The 26,371-nt window shown below is 44.8% G+C and overlaps 1 protein-coding gene across 2 annotated transcripts in view; it reads left to right on the top strand.

Annotated features, from left to right (window-relative positions):
• LOC147016304 (ELAV-like protein 1) overlaps nucleotides 1-26,371 on the top strand; it is a 116,831-nt gene that overhangs the window by 40,187 nt on the left and 50,273 nt on the right. For both annotated transcript variants that reach the window (XM_085844913.1, XM_085844914.1), the window contains exons 3-6: nucleotides 10,058-10,223; nucleotides 22,246-22,349; nucleotides 22,550-22,703; nucleotides 22,810-23,038. In XM_085844913.1, the coding sequence (XP_085701039.1) occupies nucleotides 10,058-10,223; nucleotides 22,246-22,349; nucleotides 22,550-22,703; nucleotides 22,810-23,038 (653 nt within the window). The remainder of the gene's footprint in view (nucleotides 1-10,057; nucleotides 10,224-22,245; nucleotides 22,350-22,549; nucleotides 22,704-22,809; nucleotides 23,039-26,371) is intronic.

The raw sequence follows: 26,371 nt of genomic DNA, 5'->3' as shown, positions 1-26,371 counted from the left end.
GTCCGGTGGGCGATGCGGTCGCGATTCGAGTGACGTGGCCGTTCGCACGCCGGCGGGCGCGAGATATATATATATATATATATATATATATATATATATATATATATATATATATATATATATATATATATATATATATATATATATATATATATATATATATATATATATATATATATAGATTGATTTGTCATTTGGTAGTAAAGCTAACAGTTTGAGAGAGTCCTCCAAAAAGAAAGAAAAATAATTGATAGAGTTAGAGAAACTTGTGGTCGAAAATGTTTCGGCTTCTGAGAAACCTGTAAATGCTTGTGGCACTTACGGATGACATGCGAGTCAGTTCAACAAAGTTGACTTGTTGATAACAAGTGACATTAATTGCAAAAACTTCTGAGAAAGTATGTAAAAAGTATTTTCTTCACAGATTTATTAATATCTACATTTTCTTGTCTCGTACGATAAAACAGTGTTGTGTGAAATTGCCTTTAAAGATTGCAGCTTAATTGCGGCTTTTAAGATAAGTATGTAAAAGTGTTTTGTTTTTCCAAAGATTTGTAGTTTTTTAATTAATAGATACGTTTTCATGTTTCATGCAGTAAAACAGTATTGTATGTAATTTCCTTTTAAGTTTACATATTGCAGTTCAATCAGGACTTTTAAGATACGTACATGTATCTGTCAATGCTTGTTTATGCAAAAAAGTTGAGAAAGTATGCAAAAGTGTTTTGTTTTGTTTTGTTCGCAAAGATTTATAGTTATTTAATTAATATATATATATGTTTTCATGTTTCATACAGTAAAACAGTTTTGTGTGAAATTGCCTTTACTTGCATGTATTCCAGTTCAATCATGAAAACGATTAATAAAAAAGACTGATTATAGAATTTTGTGCGTTCCTTCAATCAAATTGTTGAACACAAGCATTATGTTTCCTTGAAAATGACAATTTGTCCTGGAAAACTCCTGGAAAACTCCTGGAATTTCATTGTCAGGACTGTACAAACCCTGAAAGAGGACCTTCAAATGTTGCTCCCTTGTGGAATCCATTTGGTGAAGCTAAGTGAAATGCTTTAAGTCATTGGCTCTTAACCTCGGGGGCTTAGCCCGGAGAAAAAAGTAGGAATTTATTGAATTATTTTTGGAATTCTCTTTGGTGTTTGCATCATTTCGTGATGAAAATAAACAAAAGTCTTCTTCTTCTTCTTCTTCTTTCGGCTACTCCCGTTAGGGGTCGCCACAGCGGATCATCTATGAAAATAAACAAAAGTATCGCCTTTAATTTTCGTTTTCTATTCCCTACCTCCTCCCATTTTCTGTATGGTATTTTTTAATACTGTAATTCTGTATTTTATTATTCTGTATATTTCTGTATTTTCAAAATAATTTTAATACACCATTGTCCCGACCATTGTCTGTATTAAAATCAATTTTAAAATTTAATATTTATTTAAATTTAATATTAAAATTTATATTTTATTTTAATATTAAAATTTATTTTTAGATCCTCGTGGAGGATCTCTTGGTCTTACTCACGTTGTTGTTCTTCATCTTCTTCTTGTGGACTTTTTTGTTTCACAGCTTACAGTTTTCATCGAAACTTCCTGAAACTTGGCATATACTGTATATGTAAAAATACCCTGCGCAGACAGTAACCATCTCTGATTTTGAAAATTCCTCCGAGAAAAAAAGTTGTGACGTCAAAATATCTCCGCTTATGGAAATAGCCTCAAAAATTATCTCCGAAACTAGGCAAGCTTTTTGAATTCTGTTTGCGGGAATCGAACAGGGCATTAGCAGAGATGAATTACCGCACATATGGTACATCAGTGTGACATCATATCAATTTTTATGACATCATTCCTATTTTTTGACATTTTTTGTTTCACAACCCCGAGTTTTAATCGGATCTTCGTGAAACTTGCCATGTATATGCAGAAAGCCCACGCGCAGGCAGTAACCATCTCCGATTTTGGAAATTCTTCCTAGAAAAAAAGTTGACGTCATAATATCGCAGCGAATGGAAATCTCCTATACCATTATCTCCGAAACTAGGCAAGCTGTTTGAATTTTGTTTGCGGGAATCAAGCCGGACATTAGCACAGATAATTTATCGCAAACCTGATACATCACAATGACGTCGTCTTCGTTTTTATGACGTCATCATTAAGAGGATGAGGATCTTAGCTCATTTGAGCTTGTTTTCACAGATTTTTTTTTTTTTTTTTTTGTATACCTTGGTCGAGGCTCGTATGAGAGCTAACACACAACTCACAGCAAGGAGGCATGAGACAAGAGGGGCGGGAGTGGAAGGGACAAAACAGTGGGGAACAGACACATTAGGTGAACTGTGGAAGGGAGAGGGATGGGGATGGGACGGGGAACATGGCGAAGAGAAGATGGACATTTCAGGGACTTTCAGGAAGGAAAGTAGGAGAAATTAAGGAAGTGGGCTTGGGTGGATTATCGGGGGTAGAAAAGATCGAGGATTTGGATGGGGGAAGATAAGAGGTGGTGGTGAACAGCTGTTTTGAAAGCCTCGAGGGAAGAATGGGAAAGAATAGAGTGAGGAAGTTTATTCCAAAGGCGGGGAAAAAAGAGGAATGAAAGAGTGAAGATGAGCAGTGATTCGTGATTTTGGTAGTTTTACCAGAAGGGGGTTGTTGGCGGACCTTGAGCGCCCTGTGGAAATGTGGTGGGGACAAATCGCAGAGAGAGCAGGGGGGGCAAGGCTGGAGAGGAGTCTGTAGAAGACAGAAAGACCACCGACCAACCTGCGGCGATTGAGTGAGAGGCCCAAAGACTCAGCTTCATTGCGGGAGATGCCGATGATCTTAAATGCCCTGGTTTCGACAGCGTGAAGCCGAGAAAGGTGGGAGGCAGGAGCACCAGCCCAGAGGGGAGAGCAGTACTCCATCAGGCTACGGACAAAAGCTTTGTAAGTGGTCAGGAGCTCAAGAGGGCCAAGGAAGGACTTAGCACGACGGAGGATTCCCAGTCGGCGACTGGCTTTTCAGGCGAAGTTGGAAATGTGACTTTCCCAGGAAAGGTCATGGCAGATAGTGAGACCTAGAAGCTTGAAAGAAAAGACTTCTTCCAGAGGATTGTTGAGAAAGTGGATGGGGGGGTTTTGTAAACGGTCCTTTCGAAGAGACATAGTGAGAGTGTGAGATTTGTCTGGATTGAAAGACATGTTCCACGTGTTGGACCAGTTTGTGATTTTATCCAGATCTGCAGTGAGTGAAGAAGCTGCTGCTTGCCGGTCTGAGGGATGACAGATGGTACGGCAGAGGGTGGAGTCGTCGGCAAAGAGAAATAGAGGATTTTCCAGAGAGTCCGAGAGATCATTGATGAAAACCAGAAAAAGAACAGGGCCCAGAACGCTACCTTGAGGAACTCCAGCCTGCACAGGAAGAGGGGATGAAAGAACTCCATTTAGGGCCACACGTTGACTGCGACAGGAGAGGAAGTCTGCGAGCCATGAGTGGAGATGGCCTTGAATACCATGGGAAGAGAGTTTGGTGAGTAGTGCAGGGTGCCAGACTGTGTCAAAAGCACGTGATATGTCCAGGGATATGGCTTGGATTTCCTGTCTGGCATTGAGGACCTCCATCCATTGATGGGAGAGCAGAAGCAGCATGTCCAGGGTAGAGTGACCTGGTCTGAAACCAAATTGATGATTGGAAATCAAGCCATTGGAGAAGAGGAAGGATTTCATATCTGAGGCGATGATGGATTCCATCACCTTGCTGATGATTGGGAGAAGGCTGATTGGTCTGTAGTTATAGGGATCTGTTTTTGCACCTTTTTTATGCAGGGCAGTGATGTTAGCAGATTTCCAAGCAGATGGCAGATGACCCTGGGCAAATGAGAGGGTGAATAGAACAGAGAGAGGGTGAGCAAGAGCAGAAGAGCAGGCTTTGAGGACACGTGGGCTGATGCCGTCTGGACCGGTTGCAGAATCTGACTCGAGGTTTGAAAGCAAGCTCTCCACCTTGTCAGGAGAAAAGGATACAGAGTCCAGGGACAGTTGGGTGCGACTGGGTAAAGTGGGTAGAGATAGTGATGGGTTTAGGACACAAGATTTAGCTGCAAACACCGAGTTTAGACATTCAGCTTTATCACGTGTGGAATCAGCAGTGCGGCAATTTGAGGTAAGGGAGGGGATGGAGGGGGAACATACACCAGAAACAGATTTGATTAAACGCCACCAGGATTTTGAGGAGGGAGAGAGGTATGAGAGTTCAGACTTGAGATGAGAAAGATGTTGTTTTCTGGCTCTCCTGAGGGTAGATACACACTTGTTCCGAGCTTTGTGGAAAGAACTGAGATTGCCCTCAGTTGGGTTTGCTTTCCATGAGGCAAAGGCAAGTTGTTTCAGGACAACTGCCTCGCCACAAGCTTCAGTAAACCAAGGGCGGGAGGAAGGGTAAGACAACTGAACACGAGAGGGGATAAATCTGTGCATGAGGGAGAGCAAGTTTCTTTGAAAGAATTCCCAGGATGAGTTGATGTTTGAGAAAGTAGTGATAGGAGACCAGTCTGTAAGTTTGATGGCTGCTCGGAGACCCTGCCAGTCGGCTTGAGTGAAATTCCAGACTCGACGGCGGTGAGGTGGTTCTCTGATAACAGCCAGAGAGATGTCCACTTTAACAAGGACGTGGTCAGAAGAACCAATTGGAGCGAAGGAAGAGCAGCAGATATTGTCAGGGAAATTTGTCAAAATCAGATCCAGAAGAGATGGAGTACCATTGGTTGAGATCCGGGTCGGGAAGTTGACCGATTGAGTCAGTCCCAATGAGTCGCAGAAAGCTTTTGCTGAGGTGCCATGGCAGGTGAGAGAGGTACCCACACCTAGCCAACTGGCGTGATGACAATTGAAGTCACCACATAAGAGGAAGAGAGAGTTTGGATGAGAAGATAGAATATGGTCCATGTTTTCGGATAGTGAGATGTAGATGGAGTCATCACTGTTCGGTGGACGGTACAGTACACATATAAACATGAGGTGGGAGTGGAGGGAAGCCGAAGCCAGAGGTATTCCTGGGGGTGTGGGGGAGTGAGAGCAGTGCACGGAGAGTGAGGAATAGAGTCTTTGATGAAGAAAGCAACACCTCCACCAGGACGAGGCTCAGGTCTGTCATACCGTAAGAGGGAGTAGCCAGGGAGAGATACTTGGGAGATTTGCAGTACCCATTTCAAATTAAATCATTCACAATGAGTGCAAACAAGCAGTATCTATATATTAATACTGAAGGACCAATTTTGTGCTCCTCCTTGCGGTCGTGTCATGTTTTTCTCGGTACTGTGACCTGGACTGAAAGAAACTTCGTACCTGTAAGAGTGCATCGCACATAGTGGCAATAGTTAACTTTCAAATATGAAGCAGAATAAACACTTTTCGTTTTACATTCGTCTACAAGGCGACGTGTGATGTCACCGCTGAGAGGCGTCAGGACGTCATGACATCATCGGTCATTTGGTGACATCATTACGTCTGCCGTCGACAGACCGTTACCACTGAGAGGTGTAATTCCACTCCTCGAAAATAGCGTCTGCCACGTAAAACCCTCTTCTGCACATGCTGACTACCTCAGAATGTGAATTTGACACAAAAATGTAACAAGAAACATTGTATCTTCTAACTCAATATTAATACTGAAGGACCAATGTTGCGCTCCTCCTCGTGGTCGCGTCACGTTTTTCTCGGTACTGTGACCTGGACTGAAAGAAACTTCGTACCTGGAAGAGTGCATCGCACATAGTGGCAATAGTCAACCTTCAACTCTGAAGCAGAATAAACACTTTTCGTTGAGACGGAGGTGAGGAGTGAAGAGGCGGGGGCGGGGGGATGAAGAGACAGGGGCAGGGAGTGAGGAGGTGGGGGATGAAGAGACAGGGGCAGGGAGTGAGGAGGCGGGGGGGGGCGCAAGGTAAGCAAATTTTTGGGCGAGGTTAAGCAAATTGAAAGCGGGAGACGGGGGGAAATGGGGCGGCGGCTGGGGTGAATTAGGCGGGGTTGAGTGTGAGGGGTGGACAGGGGCGGGGGCCCGGGGGCAAGTGGGGCGGGGAATGAAGAGGCGGTGGCGGGGCCGGGGTAATTAAATTTTTGGGTGGGGGTAAGCAAATTGAAGGCGGGGGGGTGAATGGGGCAGGGGCGGGGATGAGTTGGCGGGGGTAAGCACGCACTGTCCAGTCCATGTCCCTCGAGTGTGGGTGAGCTGGTGAGGGTGGTTGAATGAACGGAATCCGTCTGTGACGGGGTTTCGGCTAGTCTTGATTAATATATTCGATTTGGATTTGTGTCCCTCCAAAAGGGTGACACACAGGTACCCCAGTGTGTAATATTCTACAAGACTCTGAGCAATGATTGCATGCGGCCCACACGCTTGGAACGCCACTTGAAGACGATGCATCCTGCTCTCGCTGCTAAACCCAAGGCATTCTTTGAAACAAAAGAGCAGTCCTTGAAGCAAGCGAAGATGGACAGCAGTGGAGCATTTCAGCAACAGACTTCAAAGGTTGTTGAGGCTTCCTATGAGATCGCCATGTTGATTGCAAAGAGCAAAAAGAGCCACAACATTGGAGAGACTCAAAACCAAGTGTACTGCGTGCAGCAGAGCTCATTCTGGGGAAGGATAGTGCAAACAAGCTTTCCCAAGTCTCTATCAAACGACACCATCATGGGAAAGATCGATGAAATGTCTCAAGACATCAAAGATCAAGTTCTCGACCAAGTTAGAGCTTCTCCTGTATTTGCCATCCAGTTGGACGAAATGACTGATGTTGCTCAGTGTTCTCAGCTACTGATGTATGCTCATTTCATGTCAGGCAATAGTGTAACAGAGGAAATTCTCTTCTGCCATCCCATGGAAAGTTGTACAACAGCAACAGATATTTTTCAAGTGGTATCAAACTTCTTCCAGGAAAATCAACTTTCGTGGGACTCGCTGGTAGGGGTGTGTACTGATGGAGCTCCGGCCATACTTTGTTTGCAATCTGGTTTCATAACAAGAGTGAAAGAAAAAAGTCCATCTGCTGTAGGTACGCACTGCATCCTTCATCATGAAGCCTTAGCATCCAGAACTCTACCTGCTGAAATGAGGGATGTCATGAACCTGGCTCTCAAGGGAGTCAACTTCATCAAAGCTTGAGCCTTAAACAGTCGTCTTGTCAAACAGCAGTGTGAATATGGATTCTGAACATCAAGCCTTGCTTTTCCACACAAACGTACGATTGCTTTCGAAGGGAAACATGCTTGGATGGCTTTATTAACTACGACAAGAAGTGGCAACATTTCGAGATTCGCAGCAGAAAGCAGATCTCCATGATAAGTTCCAGTCTGAAGGATTTTTGCTATCTCAAGCTTACCTGGTGGATGCCATCAACCTCAAACTCCAAGGGGAAAACATCAACATAATCATGTACCATGACGTCATTCGAGCCTTCGTGGCCAAACTCGACCTCTGTACATGTCGAATTCAGGATTGAAATACTTCTAGTTTTGCTAACTTGGATTCTGCTCTCATTCACAGTTACCTTGATTCTGAGTTAAAGAAACAAATAATTACTCATCTGGCTGAATTGAAAGCAGAATTCATCAGATACTTTCCGGATATAGATGAGAAGCGCGAAGCCTGGAGATTCATTAGGAACCCATTTCAATGTGAAGTAGCTGATATTTCAGACGAAGTGCAAGAGGAGTTTCTTGAGTTAAAGTTCAACTCCTCGGCTGAAGAAGACTTCAAAAAACTGGATCGAGAGACGTTCTGGGTCACGTACCTTCCTGTTTACCCTTTGATCTTCGCATAAAGCTCTTCGGATTCTGACAATGTTTGGATCAACGTATCTTTGTGAAGCTGCATTTTCCATGCTTGTTGCTGTCAAGACCAAGTACAGAAACAAGCTGAACGTTGAAGGGGACTTGCGTTGTGCTCTCTCTGGCATTGGACCACACATCCAAGATCTGGCAGCGAAGAAGCAATGTCAAGTATCTCATTAAATGTTATCATTAAATATGCTGTGTGTGTGTATATATATGTATATATATATATATATATATATATATATATATATATATATATATATATATATATATATATATATATATATATATATATATATATATATATATAGAGTGTTGCTTCTAAAATACAGAATTCTTTGTTCAATAAAAAGACTAAAAACACAATTTTTTTCCTTTTAATTCAGGTAGAATTTTTAATCATTTGGTTGAAGATGTGAAGGGGGGGGGGGCATGAAGGCAAGGACCAACTACTAGAGGGGGCGTGGTGGTAAAAAGGTTAAGAACCACTGCTTTAAGTAAATATACAGCAAACCCTTAAACGTAAAATTTTAAACTTTACATTTTCGGGTTAATGTAAACAAAAAAAGGCAAAAAGTACCCCCTTTCTCCCTCCAACATTGGGTTAACCAATGAACCGTCACGCTCTTACCTCCCATGTCGGTTAGCGTACTTTGATCAACATTGTTCATTCCGCCCGTTGTTCTGCCTGTCACATAACGTGAGTCGCTCTTCTTCATGATTAGCACTTCATTTTCCTTTCTACTGAGTGCTGCTGAACTTGATATGATTTGCTTGGCTCAGGAGAGCTTTTTGCTTCAAGCTGCCCTGTTTGGAAGGAAGTTAAGCCGGTCACTCAGCTCGAGCTGCGAGTGGTGGCGGCTTCTTCTTGGTTCGTGGAGCTCTTTGTTCTCCATTTTGGTTCCGGCTTGGTGCGCATCGACCTCTTCTTGGAGGTGGTTCCTCGGGGAAGCGACGCATCGACGGGAAGGATCGGCGCCTCGTCTCACCAGCGCGTGTTGAGAAGCGCGGGAGGTGGTTCCTCGGGGAAGCGACGCATCGACGGGAAGGATCAGCGCCTCATCTTACCTACACGTGTTGAGAAGTGCGGGAGAAATTGCGGGAGCTCGGGAAGGATCATGGCTCACGGCGATTGGACAAAGTTCGCTCTCGCTGGAGCCCGGGTCCAAACAACTTGAAGACCACACGAGGTGGAGAGGTTCGAGATAGGTTCTGGGTTTCAGCTCACCTGTCCTCCGAGCTGGAGCCCGCTATTAAAGGCCTCTGCCACCATTTCTTGGGTGTGTGTGTGTGTGTGTGTGTGTGTGTGTGTGTGTGTGTGTGTGTGTGTGTGTGTGTGTGTGTGTGTGTGTGTGTGTGTGTGTGCGTGCGTGCGTACGTGTGTCCGTGGGCCCGTCTAATAAGTAGGAACTGCTGTTAAGTGCAAGTGACTGTACATAATAAGTAGACGGTTGTAGTTCTTTTGCCGTGCTTTTGTTGCTTGTATAATTGCATACGTGTTTTGCCTTGTTTAATTGCATACATGCTTTATTATAATAAATGTCCTTGTGTGAATGTAAACCTGTTCATTGTGTCCATTCCCTCATTGAACTGCCCCATCTTGCACTCGGAATATAGTTGGTTTTTAAATAACCGATAAATAGAATCGGGTCCGGCGAGGTCTGGCGATAATACCCGCTCGGTTATCCCAGAACGGAACGGACCGCTTAAGCGGTTCGTGTCCAAGCAGGCCTTCGCCGAGGTACGGTCCCTCGGTAGGTGACCCGCGCGGGTACTTAGGTATATCGATATTCGGCGATTGACCCTATTTCGCGTGGGTAGAATACGGACTGGGCCGTGGTGGGATTAAAAAACCCACCCGTGACTGGTTTCTGGCGTTGTTCCAGAAAGTCACGACTGGATTGTCCGTTTGGTGGGCGAAGCGACCGCTATTGGTTAGACGCAGTTGTTCGCACGCTGGGCGGGCGGGAAATCTACAACAATATTTTTGTGATTTTATTTTAAAAGTACTGTCCTCGATTCGGTGCCGAGTAATGTGAATCCAGGTGATGAAGTTGCATCACCATTTATTTGGTTAATACATTTGAGCTCATTGTGTTGTCATTCGCACAATGACTTTTAAATGCAGCATTATTTTGCTGATGCGTGTGCTCACGTGCATTTTAATTCCCCTTCTTTTTCTCTCTCCGAGCAATAGAGCTTGATATCACCTTTTTGTGTGTCCATTTTTCCAAGGTGATGGAAGGAGCAACAAATGATGAGATGGGAGTATGTGGAGGGGCTCCCACGAACCTCATCATCAATTATTTGCCTCAGAGCATGAGCCAAGACGAGCTTTACCGTATCTTCAATAATGTGGGAACAGTGGAAACATGTAAGCTCGTGAGAGACAAACTTACAGGTGAGCATGTTTGTTCTTTTTTTCTTCTTTTTTTTTTTTCTTTTTTTTTTTGTAGATATGACTTATTTACGTGTATGTATACGATTCACGTTTATATCACAGCTAAATATGTTACCTGCCACTCCTTAACTATGAGTATGGTTTTGTTTTGTTCTGCAATTAAGTGCCGACTTTCTCATACAGCTCTGGAGCCAGTGTTTTTTTTTTTTTTTTTTCCATCTCAAAAACAAAACCGACGTTCCGTTTCAGAAAATATATTCTGTTACCTGTTGTCAATGTAAAAATAAGCACTTGTGCACTGGCATTGGAAAAAATAAAATTTTCCTCATGTCTCCGCACATAAAATTCTCTTCTTGCCCCTGGTATGTGTGTGTTTGGCCACCTTGTTGACGTGTTAACACGGTGAACGAGACCAGCACTCGGAGCGCATACGTTTTCCAGGCTGAGCAGTTTACGTTTTGTAGCCCACTGATAGGCCAGATCTGCATCTGTACCTCACCAATATCTAATCAGCTTGATATTCACAAGCTTCAAGTAACATGGCATTTGTCTCCTCGTGAAAGTCGTACAATAAGACTTGCGAGGCATTTGCTCAATGATACATATATATATATATATATATATATATATATATATATATATATATATATATATATATATATATATATATATATATATATATATATATATATATATATATATATATGCAAATTTACATCCTAGATTTTATCCCTCTGCAAGACACTGATTTTCAGGTAGCTTGTTGATGACTTCGGAACATTTGCATGTTATTATCTCTGGGATCAAACGGTCTTGGCAAAATTCCCCACCAACAATCATCATCAATGTTTGTTTGCATCCTCGGACATAAGATTATCTTGATTTGGCTCCTCAGTGTCATCATTTTTCATGTCGTCGCATGTTTTTTACCTTTCACGTGTCCATACGTTTCAACCCATTTGCGAGACACTGGCAGTTGGGTAGCTTGCACAGTGCACACCTTGGAACATTTGCAGGATATGAACTCGAGTCTGCAACTCCCGCTTGCCTTTAATATGCTCCACAGCCAGTTGCATCATGGACAGCTCGTCAGGCACAACGAGAAGTTTGTCAAGTTCATTTTGGAATATCTTCAGGTTATCTTTTAATTCCCCTTCTAGTTTCTGACGACTATGATTCTTGGTTTGTCTTTTCATTTCCGCAACCCCAAGAGAGGTCATATACAGTACATGACAGGTTTATCTGTCAGGTCTGTCATCGAGACCGCACGATGCAATGCAAACAAATCCGCCCTGATGTCTGCATACAACAACTCCTAGGCATTCTGCTCCACATCTGCGTAAGCTTGCTCTGCATCATCTAAATTTACTGCACTGCTTTCGGTCCTAATATCTTCTTGAGTGTAAGCACAGGAACAAGTTTTGTGGTAGTATAACTACAGTACACTACCGATATGTGGACGACACGTTTGCCATCTTCAATACTCCTACCGCCTGCGCTGACTTCCTCGTACGTCTCGATGCTCTCCATCCTGCATTAAAGTTTACGTTTGAGACCGGGCAACCAAATGTACTTCGCTTTCTCGATGTATTGGTTGAGAAGACTGAGGATGGATTCTCAACGACAATCTACCGCAAGGCTACCTTCACTAGGCAGTACACATGGTGGGACTCCTTCGGCTCAACATGCTGCAAATTGCCCTGATTAACACCTTTGTTAATAGAGTGTGGGCCATATGTTCACCCTGTCGACTTGCTGCTGAAATTGAGCGCATTAATACCATTCTCCGTGACAATGGCTACCCTGAGCGACTCATCTGTGGGTTCATACAGCGCAAAACTGTAAATCTTCTAACATCACTGCCCTGCATAAAAAAGGTGCAAAAACAGATCCCTGTAACTACAGACCAATCAGCCTTCTCCCAATCATCAGCAAGGTGATGGAATCCATCATCGCTTCAGACATGAAATCCTTCCTCTTCTCCAATGGCTTGATTTCCAATCATCAATTTGGTTTCAGACCAGGTCACTCTACCCTGGATATGCTGCTTCTGCTCTCCCATCAATGGATGGAGGTCCTCAATGCCAGACAGGAAATCCGAGCCGTATCCCTGGACATATCACGTGCTTTTGACACAGTCTGGCACCCTGCCCTACTCACCAAACTCTCTTCCCATGGTATTCAAGGCCATCTCCACTCATGGCTCGCAGACTTCCTCTCCTGTCGCAGTCAACGTGTGGCCCGAAATGGAGTTCTTTCATCCCCTCTTCCTGTGCAGGCTGGAGTTCCTCAAGGTAGCGTTCTGGGCCCTGTTCTTTTTCTGGTTTTCATCAATGATCTCTCGGACTCTCTGGAAAATCCTCTATTTCTCTTTGCCGACGACTCCACCCTCTGCCGTACCATCTGTCATCCCTCAGACCGGCAAGCAGCAGCTTCTTCGCTCACTGCAGATCTGGATAAAATCACAAACTGGTCCAACACGTGGAACATGTCTTTCAATCCAGACAAATCTCACACTCTCACTATGTTACTTCGAAAGGACCGTTTACAAAACCCCCCCATCCACTTTCTCAACAATCCTCTGGAAGAAGTCTTTTCTTTCAAGCTTCTAGGTCTCACTATCTGCCATGACCTTTCCTGGGAAAGTCACATTTCCAACCTCGCCTCAAAAGCCAGTCGCCGACTGGGAATCCTCCGTCGTGCTAAGTCCTTCCTCGGCCCTCTTGAGCTCCTGACCACTTACAAAGCTTTTGTCCGTAGCCTGATGGAGTACTGCTCTCCCCTCTGGGCTGGTGCTCCTGCCTCCCACCTTTCTCGGCTTCACGCTGTCGAAACCAGGGCATTTAAGATCATCGGCATCTCCCGCAATGAAGCTGAGTCTTTGGGCCTCTCACTCAATCACCGCAGGTTGGTCGGTGGTCTTTCTGTCTTCTACCGACTCCTCTCCAGCCTTGCCCCCCTGCTCTCTCTGCGATTTGTCCCCACCACATTTCCACAGGGCGCTCAAGGTCCGCCAACAACCCCCTTCTGGTAAAACTACCAAAATCACGAATCACTGCTCATCTTCACTCTTTCATTCCTCTTTTTTCCTGCCTTTGGAATAAACTTCCTCACTCTATTCTTTCCCATTCTTCCCTCCAGGCTTTCAAAACAGCTGTTCACCACCACCTCTTATCTTCCCCCATCCAAATCCTCGATCTTTTCTACCCCCGATAATCCACCCAAGCCCACTTCCTTCATTTCTCCTGCTTTCATTCCTGAAAGTCCCTGAAATGTCCATCTTCTCTTCGCCATGTTCCCCGTCCCATCCCCATCCCTCTCCCTTCCACAGTTCACCTAATGTGTCTGTTCCCCACTGTTTTGTCCCTTCCACTCCCGCCCCTCTTGTCTCATGCCTCCTTGCTGCGAGTTGTGTGTTAGCTCTCATACGAGCCTCGACCAAGGTATACAAAAAAAAAACCCCCAAAAAAAACTGCTAATCGGTCTGAGGACACTATATGTCGACCAGAAAAGTGTCCAGTTTATCTTAAGCTGCCATGGAGAGGTAAAATCTCTCAAAAGTTTGAACAGGTGAAATGGTCAGTTTCACAATGTTACAACTCTGTTGCAACAAGTGTTTTTTTTTTTTGTTTTGTTTTTTAACGACCCACAAATTGCTCACCTCAGTCCAGAAATATGTGCTCCCTACCATAAAACTGAGCAATGTTGTATACAAATTTTAGTGCCAGTGTGATACCAGGTACGTAGGTCATACATCACTCGGACTGGATCAAGCAGCATGTTCCATTGGCAATCCGGAACAACTTGGAGACTGGTCGGCGTACACAACCATCCCGTACATCTTCTTATGTATGGCAGCTTAGCTGCTGGGGTAGCTATCATTTCTTGGAAGCGTGACTGTGTCGCTGATGCAGTGCCCCTCTACCAGTACACACTGGTACTCATTTCGCTGACCTCGGAAGGATGGCAGGCTGAGTCCACCCCCTGGTGTATTAATTCAGCAACCAACGGGGCATGAACTCAGGACCCAAAGATTCCAAGCCACCACCCTAACCACTAACCCAACACCAGGCTTATCCCGTACATGTAAGAACCCAACAAGAATGCCTGCTCAAAGTGAGTCTGCCATTGGTCAGCACCTTCTGAACAATCCCGAATGTGCCCAAGACTATCACGCCGAACGGTTTGTCTTTTCATTTCCGCAACCCCAAGAGAGGTCATATACAGTACATGACAGGTTTATCTGTCAGGTCTGTCATCGAGACTGCACGATGCAATGCAAACAAATCCGCCCTGATGTCTGCATACAACAACTCCTAGGCATTCTGCTCCACATCTGCATAAGCTTGCTCTGCATCATCAAAATTTACTGCACTGCTTTCGGTCCTAATATCTTCTTGAGTGTAAGCACAGGAGTGGCACGTGCGTGTGCTGAAGCACATTTATGTGTTCTTGAAGCCACATTTATACACACACGAGCTCCAGTTCTTTGCAAACAAAAATAGTATGTGCAAGCACTGCATCTGTTCTGACCATAATCCATAACAAATGGGAGGTCACGGGTTCCCTCGGTGCCTCAAGGCCATGATGTGTATGTTCGTGTCAGTAAAAGTCCAAAGAACCAATCACCAACGGTCTGAACAAATAAATTTTCATTTTGTGTCTGCATTTCCGGTATTCTTATGTGTGTCCTGACGAGCTGCAAGACGAAAAGCTTCGACAATGTCTACTTTTTTTCTGCTATTTTCACATATATATATATATATATATATATATATATATATATATATATATATATATATATATATATATATATATATATATATATATATATATATATATATATATATATATACATACATAATCTGCGTGCCTATTTACAACACGTCTTACCTTGCTCCACCTTTGCTCACCACCTCGACCACCAACATCTCCCGCACACAGGAAAAATCACCCCGCGCCTCCACGTCGATGCAATTTGCCACCGGGGACGGGCCAAGCACGTTAACAGCACCAACTGCAGCTCGCCGGGGGTGCCCTGAACGGGCATGCGGGACTGACATGACCCTCATCCAGTCACCAGAACACGGCCCGGGAATTTGGTGAAAGGCTCCGGGCCATGTTGTGCCGGATGTGCGAATGAGGCCACCTCCGGCCCCAGGAGCCTGGCAGGGTGGGGCTGGGATCCAATGGAAGGGCACAATTCGGATGATGGCGCGTCGCTTCGGGTCGTCGCCCCACCCTTCGCCCGGGGCTGATAAAAGGTGGATTGCGAAGCTGTCCTCTCTCACTCTCTCACTCTCTCACTCTCTCACTCTCTCACTCTCTCACTCTCTCACTCTCTCACTCTCTCACTCTCTCACTCTCTCACTCTCTCACTCTCTCACTCTCTCACACTCACACTCTCACACTCTCACTCTCTCACTCGCACTCTCTCACACTCTCTCTCTCTCACACTCTCTCTCTCTCGCACTGTATCTTTCTCTCTCGCACTGTCTCTCTCTCTCTCTCTCTCTCTCTCCCTCTCTCCCTCGCTCTCGCTCTCTCACTCGCTCTCTCTCTCTCTCTCTCTCTCCCACTCTCTCTCTCTCTCTCTCTCTCTCTCTCGCACTCTCTCTCTCCTCTCTCTCTCTCTGCCTGCACCTCTCTCGCTCTCTCTCTCCCTCACTCTCTCCCTCTCTCTCTCTCTCTCTCTCTCTCTCTCTCTCGCTCTGTCTCTCTCGCACTGTCTCTCTCTCTCTCTCTCTCTCTCTCTCTCTCTCTCTCTCTCTCTCTCTCTCTCTCTCTCTCTCTCGCACTGTCTCTCTCTCTCGCACTGTCTCTCTCTCTCTCTCTCTCTCGCACTGTCTCTCTCTCTCGCACTGTCTCTCTCTCTCTCTCTCTCTCGCACTGTCTCTCTCTCTCTCTCTCTCTCTCGCACTGTCTCTGCCTGTTTGCCGTGCCCACTTCTTCGCCTCTCTGCTCCGCCCTCTCTTCACTGCACCTCGTCTGCCTGTCGCTGCATCTGCACTTGCGGTTGGTGTGCGACAGATGTTTTTCTGGACCAGTGCGGAGCACACGTTTCCACAAGCCCGGGCAAAGTGATCAAGCAAGAGATAACGCACCGACTCTTAAGGTGGGATCGCTCAAGCAGAGCGTCCCCCAAAGCATATTGGGTTTTGCGCGGACAGCCAACCGCGCCAAGTATTGGGAGGCCATTAGTTCTCATCTGCTCTCCTTCCTTCTGGCTATCTAATCTTCGTGCGTGCGTGTGTGCGCGCGATGATGCCTGTCGTAGCTTAATTTACAATTGTAGAACATATAACGGGATAAATCTGCTCTGTGTCTGCTTTTGTAAATTGCTTGCCTTTTGTTACACCCCACAAATTCCTTGCTATCCTTTGCTGAACATAATAATAAACTCCAATCACTGTGCCACAATTAATGCTTTGTATAGAAATGTTCCCAGCTCGTTTTTGTCTTTTCCTTCATTGGTCCAGCATTGTTCGTATCCCAGTCTAGCCACGACGTTATCCCTCAACAATCTGTTTCCGAGCCGGTACGTCCTTGGCAGTTGTGCTCAGCTGCATCTGATCTGGTTTGAGCAAGGCGTACCGAGGGTGTGTCCCCCGATAATTGGATCGCGTGACCATTTAACCGGTTTCCATTAGATGGAGGACCCGGTCACATGGTTGAATTATTGGTGGTCACGGTCGATCACGGAGCTATCCGTGTGTGACGGCGTGCAATTCCGGAGAGTCTGGTGGGAACCTGAGGTAGCTCCCCCCCCCCCCCATCGTGGTCTTCTCGCCCCGACCCTGCGGATGCAAGTGTGTGTGTGTGTGTGTGTTTTTCATATATATATATATATATATATATATATATATATATATATATATATATATATATATATATATATATATATATATATATATATATATATTTTTTTTACAGCAAAACTTTTTTTTTTCCTGTTTTTTTTATATCTATCAGCGTGTGTGTGTGTGTGTGTGTGTGTGTCTGTGTGTGTGTGTGTGTGTGTGTGTGTGTGTGTGTGTGTGTGTGTATATATATATGTATGTATATATATATATATATATATATATATATATATATATGTATATATATATGTATATATATATATATATATATATATATATATATATATATATATATATATATATATATATATATATATATATATATATATATATATATATATATATATATATGTATGTATATATATATATATAGCCCCATCTCTCAATGATGAAGAATCACTTGGAAAAAAAAAATCCTCATATCTGGATCTTCACCAAAATTCAATCAGTTCGTCCTTGTCACACACCCAACATGTCCACCAAAATTCGTACGAATCCGTCTATATCTTTTTGAGATATCCTGTTTACAGACGGGTGAAAGTATATCTTTCATCCGCCTTTGGTGGTGGAAGTAATTTGATAGAAATGAGAAGGGATTGCATCTCATCGAAAGGAGGACACAAAAATAAAGCAGAATCTATCGACAACACAGTTACGTCGGTAACTGAATGGTGCGACGAAAAAGAGCAAATGCTGGGTTGCTCGAAGAGCTGTGGGTGCGAGCTGGATGCCACAATTGGAATTATAGGAAGAGTTAAAAATTTTCTACTTGGATGGCTTTAAAGGAAAAGCTGATTTGAAGAGATATGACAAGCAGGTACAGGTTACTTGTGGATAAAATTATCGCTACTTATCATTGGTTTGCCAGACAGTCCTTTCTGAGAGAGGGAAAGTGAGAGATTTGTCAGGATTGAAAGATTACTCAAAATGTGCAAAACTTCAAAAGTGAAATGAAAGAGCAAGTGGTTGTAAAATGAAAACTGTTCTGAGACCATTGGTAAAATCTGCAGAAATTACTTTGTCAATGAAAATTATTTGACCATTCAAATGTGAATTTTCAATCACTTGCAAAAACAAACGCCACCAACAACAAGAACAAAAAACATACCAGAACGTGCATGGGAACCGATGGTTGTTAAACCCCCCCCCCCAACACACACACACACACACACCCAATGTATGTATGTCAATGTACATACTGCCACGTCTGCAGATATCCTTTGCAGATGAGCATTCATGGACGTCGCTTTTTCGGCTTATCTGAAACGAGCAGAGCCTATTCGTCGCCTCGCTGACGGAACAATCAGCCGTCGTATTTGCCAAAACTGTTGGGTGAGAAGAAGAACCAAGGGAAGACAAATTTACCCATGTATAAAGTGCTTTAACCCCTCATGCCCACCCCGTCCGCATCTTCATCCCGTTTGCCCTGATGTCCCTTCCCGCTCGTATTCGTGGTTGATAAAATACGACCTGCTTCTACATTTGTGGCCTTATGCTTCACATATTCGCGCTTTCTTTGCAGACGTCTTCGCTGTTTTTTTTTTTGGTTTTATTTTTGCGTTTTTATCCCCCGCCGCGTGGCGGAAGGGGGATATTGTTGTCACCCGGGTCGTCCGTCCAGCTGGCTGGGCATCAACATTTATAGCTGAGTGCGATAACTCATAAACTGTTCACCATATCGATTTGAAATTTGGGTCACACATGTAGCACCTGAAAATGAAGAACCCTATTGATTTTGGGCGTGGCCGGATCCAAGATGGCTGACTGGGGCGGTCATCCGTCCGTTCGGCTGGCTGGGCATCAACATTGCCCAGCCAGTGGGTGGTGAGTGCGATAAATCATAAACTGTTCGCCATATCGATTTGAAATTTGGGTCACACATGTAGCACCTGAAAATGAAGAACCCTATTGATTTTGGGCCTGGCCAGATCCAAGATGGCCGACTGGGGCGGCCATCTTGAAAAAAATGTTTTTTGTAATAAATGGAAAAACGCTAATCTGATTTCAATTATTTTTCAATGGCGGGGGATTCCCCATCTCTGATGCGTATATTTGCTATTTTTCACGTTTTCATGGGTTTTGTTGGCGTATTCACGTTTTTCATGGGATTTTTTTATTTAACCCTCATGAATGACAAACTGCAGGGAACCAATTCCCCTTTTCCCCATTGAAACAATGCCCCGACATTTCTGGATTCGACATTCGTGGCGTTTTCCAGGAACCTATCCCTCACAAATAGCAGGGTCCAACATCACTGTATACGAGTTTGTTTGCTTGTTTAATGTAAGCTCCACCCCTCCTCATCAAGATGGGGTGGAGCTAATTTCTGGCGAACATGTCTGCACAGTCCAAGTTCTGCCCCTCTAACTAAGATGGCGTGGAGGACCACTCAATATATTTATGTTTGAAGTACCAGTATTTTGGACACTTAAGCTTACTGATGGTCACATACCCTGATATTGCCATGAACAATGTACAGGTAGTGGGAAAAAAATGGATACACCAATGGAAAGTCATTTAATAGGGTGTTGGGTCACTTGCGGCCAGTACGGACTGTCTGCGCCATGGCATAGAGTCCTCCAGCACCTAGAATTTTGCAGGAAGGATGCGTCACCATTCTTTCAAGAGAAAGTTGATCAACTCACCTGTTTGATGGAGGTGGAAAACGCTGTCTCAGGCATTGCTTCAGAATATCCCATAAATGCTCGATTGGGTTCAGATGTTGTGACTAAGAAGGCCGTGACATATGGATAACATCATTGTCATGTTCATCAAATCATTGGGTAACCACACGTGCTCTGTGGATGAGGGCAATGCCGTCCTGGAAGATACCTCTCCCGGCAGAAAAGAAATGCTGCATCATGGGGTGAAGATGATCAATTTGTACTATGAAGTAGCGATTGGCATTGACCTTGCTGTCTTATGGAATGATTGCACCTAAATCATGCCAGGAAAATGCACCCCACAACATTACAGAACTACCAGAATCCTTCACTGTTGGAACCAAGTGTTCATGGTGTAGATTTCTCGAGGTTAGTGCCATACGTGCACTCGTGCATATGTCGAGAAGATGGTGAAGGATGATTCATCTGACCATATCACATTTCTCCACTGCTCAGTAGTCCATTGCCTGTGCTCTTTGTACCACTGGACTCGCACCGTGCATTGCCAGGTGTAATGAGCGGTTTGTGAACTGCAACCCGGCTGGTATCCCATTTTGTGGAATTCTCAGCAGACTGTTTTTGATGAAACAGGCTGCTTGTGCTCCAGGTTGAAACTTAGTCAATCGATCTGCAGTTGCTCACTTGCTTTGCCTTGCACTTTGAATTAATGCACAGATATCACGATCCTGGGGGATACGCTTCTGCCCACTGTTGCCCTTTGCTAATGATGTCTTTCCCTCCGAATTCCGTGCTGACCGCACTGGACACCTTTGCTTGTGAAACATCAGCAAGTTGAGCTACCTTTGTCGCTTAAGCTCCTGCTAAACACACCTCATAAATCACCTCCCTTTCAAATTTACTGAGGTCTCCTCTTGCAGCCATAAGATAGGCAAGCAGGCCTGTGCAGCATTTTTATACATGAACTTAAGCACACTGGGATGTTATTTGGTTAATCCTTTGAACTCTGAGCTCCTTGGAATTTTGGCTCCTCGGGTATGTTGAGGTTTCAATGGTGGCAAGTGAACCAGCCGTGTGGGTATATGCAGGTTAGAACAGCGACTTTTAAAACGGCTGCGAGGGTTCAAAGGGTTAATTAACACATAAGCCACACCTGTGTGGAAGTCGTTGCTTTCAATATACTGCACTTGGTGTCCCTCATTTACCCAAGTGTGCTTCCATTTATATCGGGGCGTATTATGTGATACCAGTCATCCGTCCGTTCCTGTCCAACACTCTAACTCCCAAAGTTTTCAACTTTCACGTTTCATATTTGGTACATAGGTACAGACTGTGGAGACGGTGTGTCGTGACATACGTTCGCCATCTAAAGTGGTTGCCATGGCAACCAGGATGCTGTTTTCCATGTCGTAGCACAATTCTGTATATACAGGTAGTCGTCGACTTACAACCGCAATTGGTTCCGACCAATCGGTCGTAAGTCGACTTGGTCATAAGTCGAACAACGTATATTTTACATACAAAAAAAAAACATTTTTTTTTGGGGCCACTTTACGTGCTCGTAAAGTCGAACGTAAAGTCTTAAAGTGGTCGTAAAGTAAGTCGCATAGGTCGTAAGTCGACGACTACCTGTACCTTCTTGTTCTTCATAAATTGACGTGTTTGAATATATAATTGTGTGCGTGCGTCACAGAGACTTTTTCGGGCGTATATTGTGCTCACTTGTGCTCTTGTTTTTTTTTGGTCCACCACCTGTTCGTGGCAATGGCAACTCCATCCTCTGGAGTTCCTCCTGATGACTTCATCTTTGCTTTTTGTTTGTTCGGGTACCTTCTGATTTCTCCAATGCAGGACTGTACCTATTTGGTCTTCCATTTGATTTGAATTGAATTTATTTTAATCCCATTATAAATTCAATTGAATAATATACGTCATGGGTCAGGGTCAGGTGTCCAATGAAAGCGGGTTTGCATCAAAGCAGAACATCTTGGTACCCGGTCATTACTGCCAGCAGTTATAAAGTGGTAGTTCTAGCTAGTTATGTCTCTTTAATTCCGTAACGCACCATTACACAAACGCCACACAAAATGCACGACACAAAATACACAAACGCCACACAAACGCCACACAAAACAAGTCCTGGCGAGGGTCTGCAATCTTTGATTGCTCTTCTTCTTGTTACTTCATTATTTTAATTGAAGTTGAACTTTCTATACCCATCTTCAGAGTGGGTCAACAGGTTGTGTTTTATATTTAGAATTTACCTTTTATAATTTCAATCATTTAAGTGTTTTGTTTTTATCCACTGACATACAATGGACTTTTTTCATTGAAGCTTGGAACCCCCCCCCCCAACCCCACCTCCCCCAAATGGATTGTGTTCTGGACTGTGATGACCTTTTCTGACATTCGAACCTGAATTGTCATGATGACTTCTTACCTGAGTCCACTGCTCTATTGAATTTTAAATGTCCATCATGTGAATTTTGTTTTAGTGCTTGTCCTGTTGACTGAATCCTTTTTTTCATTTTTCTCCTCCAGGGATGAGTCTTGGATACGGCTTTGTTAACTTTTCCAATGCAGCTGATGCTGAAAGAGCTATCGGCAGTCTCAATGGACTGCGCCTGCAGTCAAAAACCATTAAGGTACATTTGGCTGTCCTTCCCCCTCTGTTCATCCAGCATCCCTCAAAACCTTCATGCTCCATAAATCCTAACTGCATAGCATTTCTCCCTCTACCACATAATGTCTCCTGTGCTCGCTTGTCTTTCCATCCAATCTTTCCAAGTTGTCTGTATCTTTATCCTTACTGCTGATTGTCTGCTGCACTAACTTTGTCTCTCAGGTATCATATGCTCGGCCAAGTTCGGAGCTTATTAGAGACACAAACCTTTATGTCACTGGCCTCCCTAAGTCTTTCACACAGAAGGAACTGGAAGAACTTTTTGGACGATTTGGGCATATAATCACTTCCAGGATCCTTGTGGATCAGATTACTGGTGAGTCATTGCTGGAGGGGAAACGGTATTGTACGAATATTCCCGTCTTGGATCTTTCTTCCAGATGTTTTGAACAGTTTCTCCTTTCCCCCCTTCATTCAATAAGGGGTTTCTCGTGGTGTTGCGTTCATCCGGTTTGACAAGCGCGGGGAGGCAGAAGCAGCTATTCAAGCTCTCAACGGTTCTCCTCCACCCGGACATCGAGAGCCTCTTTCTGTTAGACTTGCCTCGGCTCCAAACCGCAAAGCCTCGCCAGCTCTCCTCGCTCAGTTGTCTCAAGCACCACTTCGTCGTTATCCCCCAGGACCTGTCCACCACCATGCTCAGAAATTCAGGTGAGTTGCCAGCGTTTCCTGCAAGATATTTTATCTTGTTTGCTCACACTCTGAACGTATATCCAGCAAGGCACAGCAATATACTTGTGTGTGCTATTATTTAAAACATTTTATATGTACAAAATATTGAGGCTCGTGGAAGAGTGAGGTGATGGAGGGTTTAAAGACAATTACCTGACATTGGGGCGGTGGACCACAGTTTGACAAAAGTGAGGGAATGAATAAACAAGAGAGAGGATGAGAGGCAACACAGCAACCTATGTGGTTAAGTAAGATGGTTGGTTTTTGTGGAGATAATGGGGGTAGAATAATCGCAGAGCGTGTGAGATAGGATTGTACTGACTGCCTGAAGCTCTTGAACGAAGAATAGGGTTGAACAGCTTCACGAAGGCGGTTCCAGAAAAAAAGAAAAGAACAAAAAGAGTCCCTTTTATAACATACACAAGAAACTAATGTTGGAGGCCATTTGGTCCATGAAGCTTGTGCCATACCATCCATTTGGGGACCATACTCTGTGCAGAGCGTTGGTGCTGCTTAAGCAGTCTCCTTGGCTATTGGACACAATCCCGGACAGGTCGCCACTCCGACACAGAATACCAGTAAGCTGGCACTCATTTTGCCGACCTTGGAAGGATGACAGGCAGAGTCAACCCCGCCTGGTATTAATTCAACAGACGAGTGGGATTTGAACTCGGGATCCTTGGATCACAAGCCCACCACCCGAACCATTAAGCCAATACCAGGCTTATTGTGCTTCACCAACAGCACATTATTTTAGTTTATCAACTTAAATTGATGGGTTGGGTGGGGGGGGGAGGGTGTTGGGCTGTAAGTGTAGGTTGTGATCAAAACAGATCAAAACAAAAACCAAACAGTTATTGTAATGGTCATGCGGTCTTGAACGACCATCCTGTAGCCCGGCGTGTATGGGATGAACACATCAAAAAAAATATAAAAAGATCCGTAATTACTGGATTTGGCTCTTTCAGCCACACCCATTGTTAACAGGTGTATAAATTCAAGCACACAGCCATGCAATCTCCATAGACAAACATTCGCAGGAGAATGGGCCGTACTGAATAGCGCAGTGACTTTCAATGTGGCACCGTCATCAGATTCCGCCTTTCCAACAAGTCAATTCATCAAATTTCTGCCCTGCTGTAGCTCCCCGATCAAGTGTAAGTGCTGTTTTTGTGAAGTGGAAACGTCTCGGAGCAACAACAGCTCAGCCGCGAAGGGGTAGGCCACGCAAGCTCGCATAACGGGGACCGCGTAGTGTGGAGAAATCGTCTGTCGTCGGTTGCAACACTCACGACCGAGTTCCAAACTGACTGGAAGCAAGGACAGCACAAGCACTGTTCGTCGAGAGCTTCATGAAATGGGTTTCCATGGCCGAGCAGCCACACACAAGCCAAAGATCACCATGCGCAATGCCAAGCGTCGGCTGGAGTGGTGTAAAGCTCACCGCCATTGGACTCTGGAGCAGTGGAAACGCGTTCTCTGGAGTGATGAATCACACTTCACCATCTGGCAGTCTGACGGAAGAATCTGGGTTTGGTGGGTACCAGGAGAACGCCACTTGCCCGAATGCATCGTGCCAACTGGAAAGTTTGGTGGAGGAGGAATAACGGTCTGGGGCTGTTTTTCATGGTTCAGGCTAGGCCCCTTAGTTCCAGTGAAGGGAAATCTTGATGCTACAGCATACAGTGATATTCTAGATGATTCTGTGCTTCCAACTTTGTGGCAACAGTTTGGGGAAGGCCCTTTCCTGTTTCAGCATGACAATGCCCCCGTGCACAAAGTGAACTCCATTGAGAAATGGTTTGGCGAGATCTGTGTGGAAGAACTTGACTGGTTGGCACAGAGCCCTGACCTCAACTCCATCAAACATCTTTGGGATGAATTGGAACGCCGACTGCAAGCCAGACCTAATCGCTTAACAACGGTGCCCGGCCTCACGAATGCTCTTGTGGCTGAATGAAAGCAAATCCCCACAGCATGTGGAAAACCTTCCCAGATGAGTGGAGGCTGTTGCAGTAGCAAAGGGGAGACCAACTCCATTTTTTAATGCCCATGATTTTGGAATGAGATGTTAGACGAGCAGGTGTCCACATACTTTTGGCCATGTCGTGCATCACAGGTGGTGAAATTTCGACACTTCAGCTTCCAAGATCTTGATCTCATTTTTGAGGTGTGTGTGTGTGTGTGTGTGTGTGTGTGTGTGTGTGTGTGTGTGTGTGTGTGTGTGTGTGTGTGTGTGTGTGTGTGTGTGTGTGTGTGTGTGTGTGTGTGTGTGTGTGTGTGTGTGTGTGTGTGTGTGTGTGTGTGTGTGTGACAGCACTGAACGTATCAATATATTGTCGCAGGGGTGGCCGGCCCAAATTTGTCGGAGCCAGGCGGTTAACACCGATAGCCCCCGGACGGACGAGCGGTTCCTTATTAAAAGGAGGTGGAGGCGGACACATTGTTTGACGGAGATTTCAACACGTGCTTGAAGGGCATGGTGGAGGGCAAATCGGCAATGACGGACGGTGGAAGATCACTGTACTGGACAGCACAAGAGGGTTTATCCACGAACCCCACTACAAATGGACGAATACAATTTCTTCAAAATAAACACATTTAATGCACGTACACAAATATTTCAAAGACATTATTGTAAAAGGAAATAATGATGATAAATAAATAATTCGTATGGTCGAGGCCTCACACACAAACACAAATACACACAAAGGGGTGACCAAAATGAAAAGAAAACCCCTCCCCTTTTTAAGTACACTGGGACTCAGCTTGGGCCAGAGCTATTCCCCGTTGAACCCGGAATGGAGGCGCCTCCACCAGCATGTGCACACGCAGGCAAAATGGCGCCGTCACTTCTCTCAGTGCAGGGCAGACGTACGGCAAGTAATCTGCAAGCAGCTTTTTCCACACGAAGGCTCCAAATGTGCCATCCTTCCTTTTCTTCCAGAGGTGCCACCTGCCTCGTGCGGTTCTCACAACGACCTCGTGCGTGTGCTCTGCCGAACCCCCATCCTTTCCAGACGGAAGCCTTCCACAATCCCCCCATGCAATGCGCCAGCCTCTTCCGTCTCTTCGATCACTCTCCTCTCCTTCTGCGTGCTCTATATCCTCCGCCTCCGGGGTGTGGCCTGCTCACCCCAAACCCGGGAAGGCGGGGCTTCTCCTGTTTGTTGTGGTTTCAGGGACACGTTTCCCAGCTTTACTGCCTAGCTTGACGTATATAAATCATCGGGGAAATCACAGCTTGAGCAATCACTTGCTGGGGAACTTATTTTTACTCCCTCGGCTAATTAACACTGCACCACCTCTCAT

Source organism: Eptatretus burgeri, chromosome 11 (genome assembly GCF_056783735.1).
Source record: "Eptatretus burgeri isolate ZD-2024b chromosome 11, Ebu_testis_v1, whole genome shotgun sequence".
Lineage (NCBI taxonomy): Eukaryota > Metazoa > Chordata > Myxini > Myxiniformes > Myxinidae > Eptatretus > Eptatretus burgeri.
The sequence above is the reverse complement of the archived record's forward strand: the minus strand, read 5'-3'. Positions and strand labels throughout refer to the sequence as shown.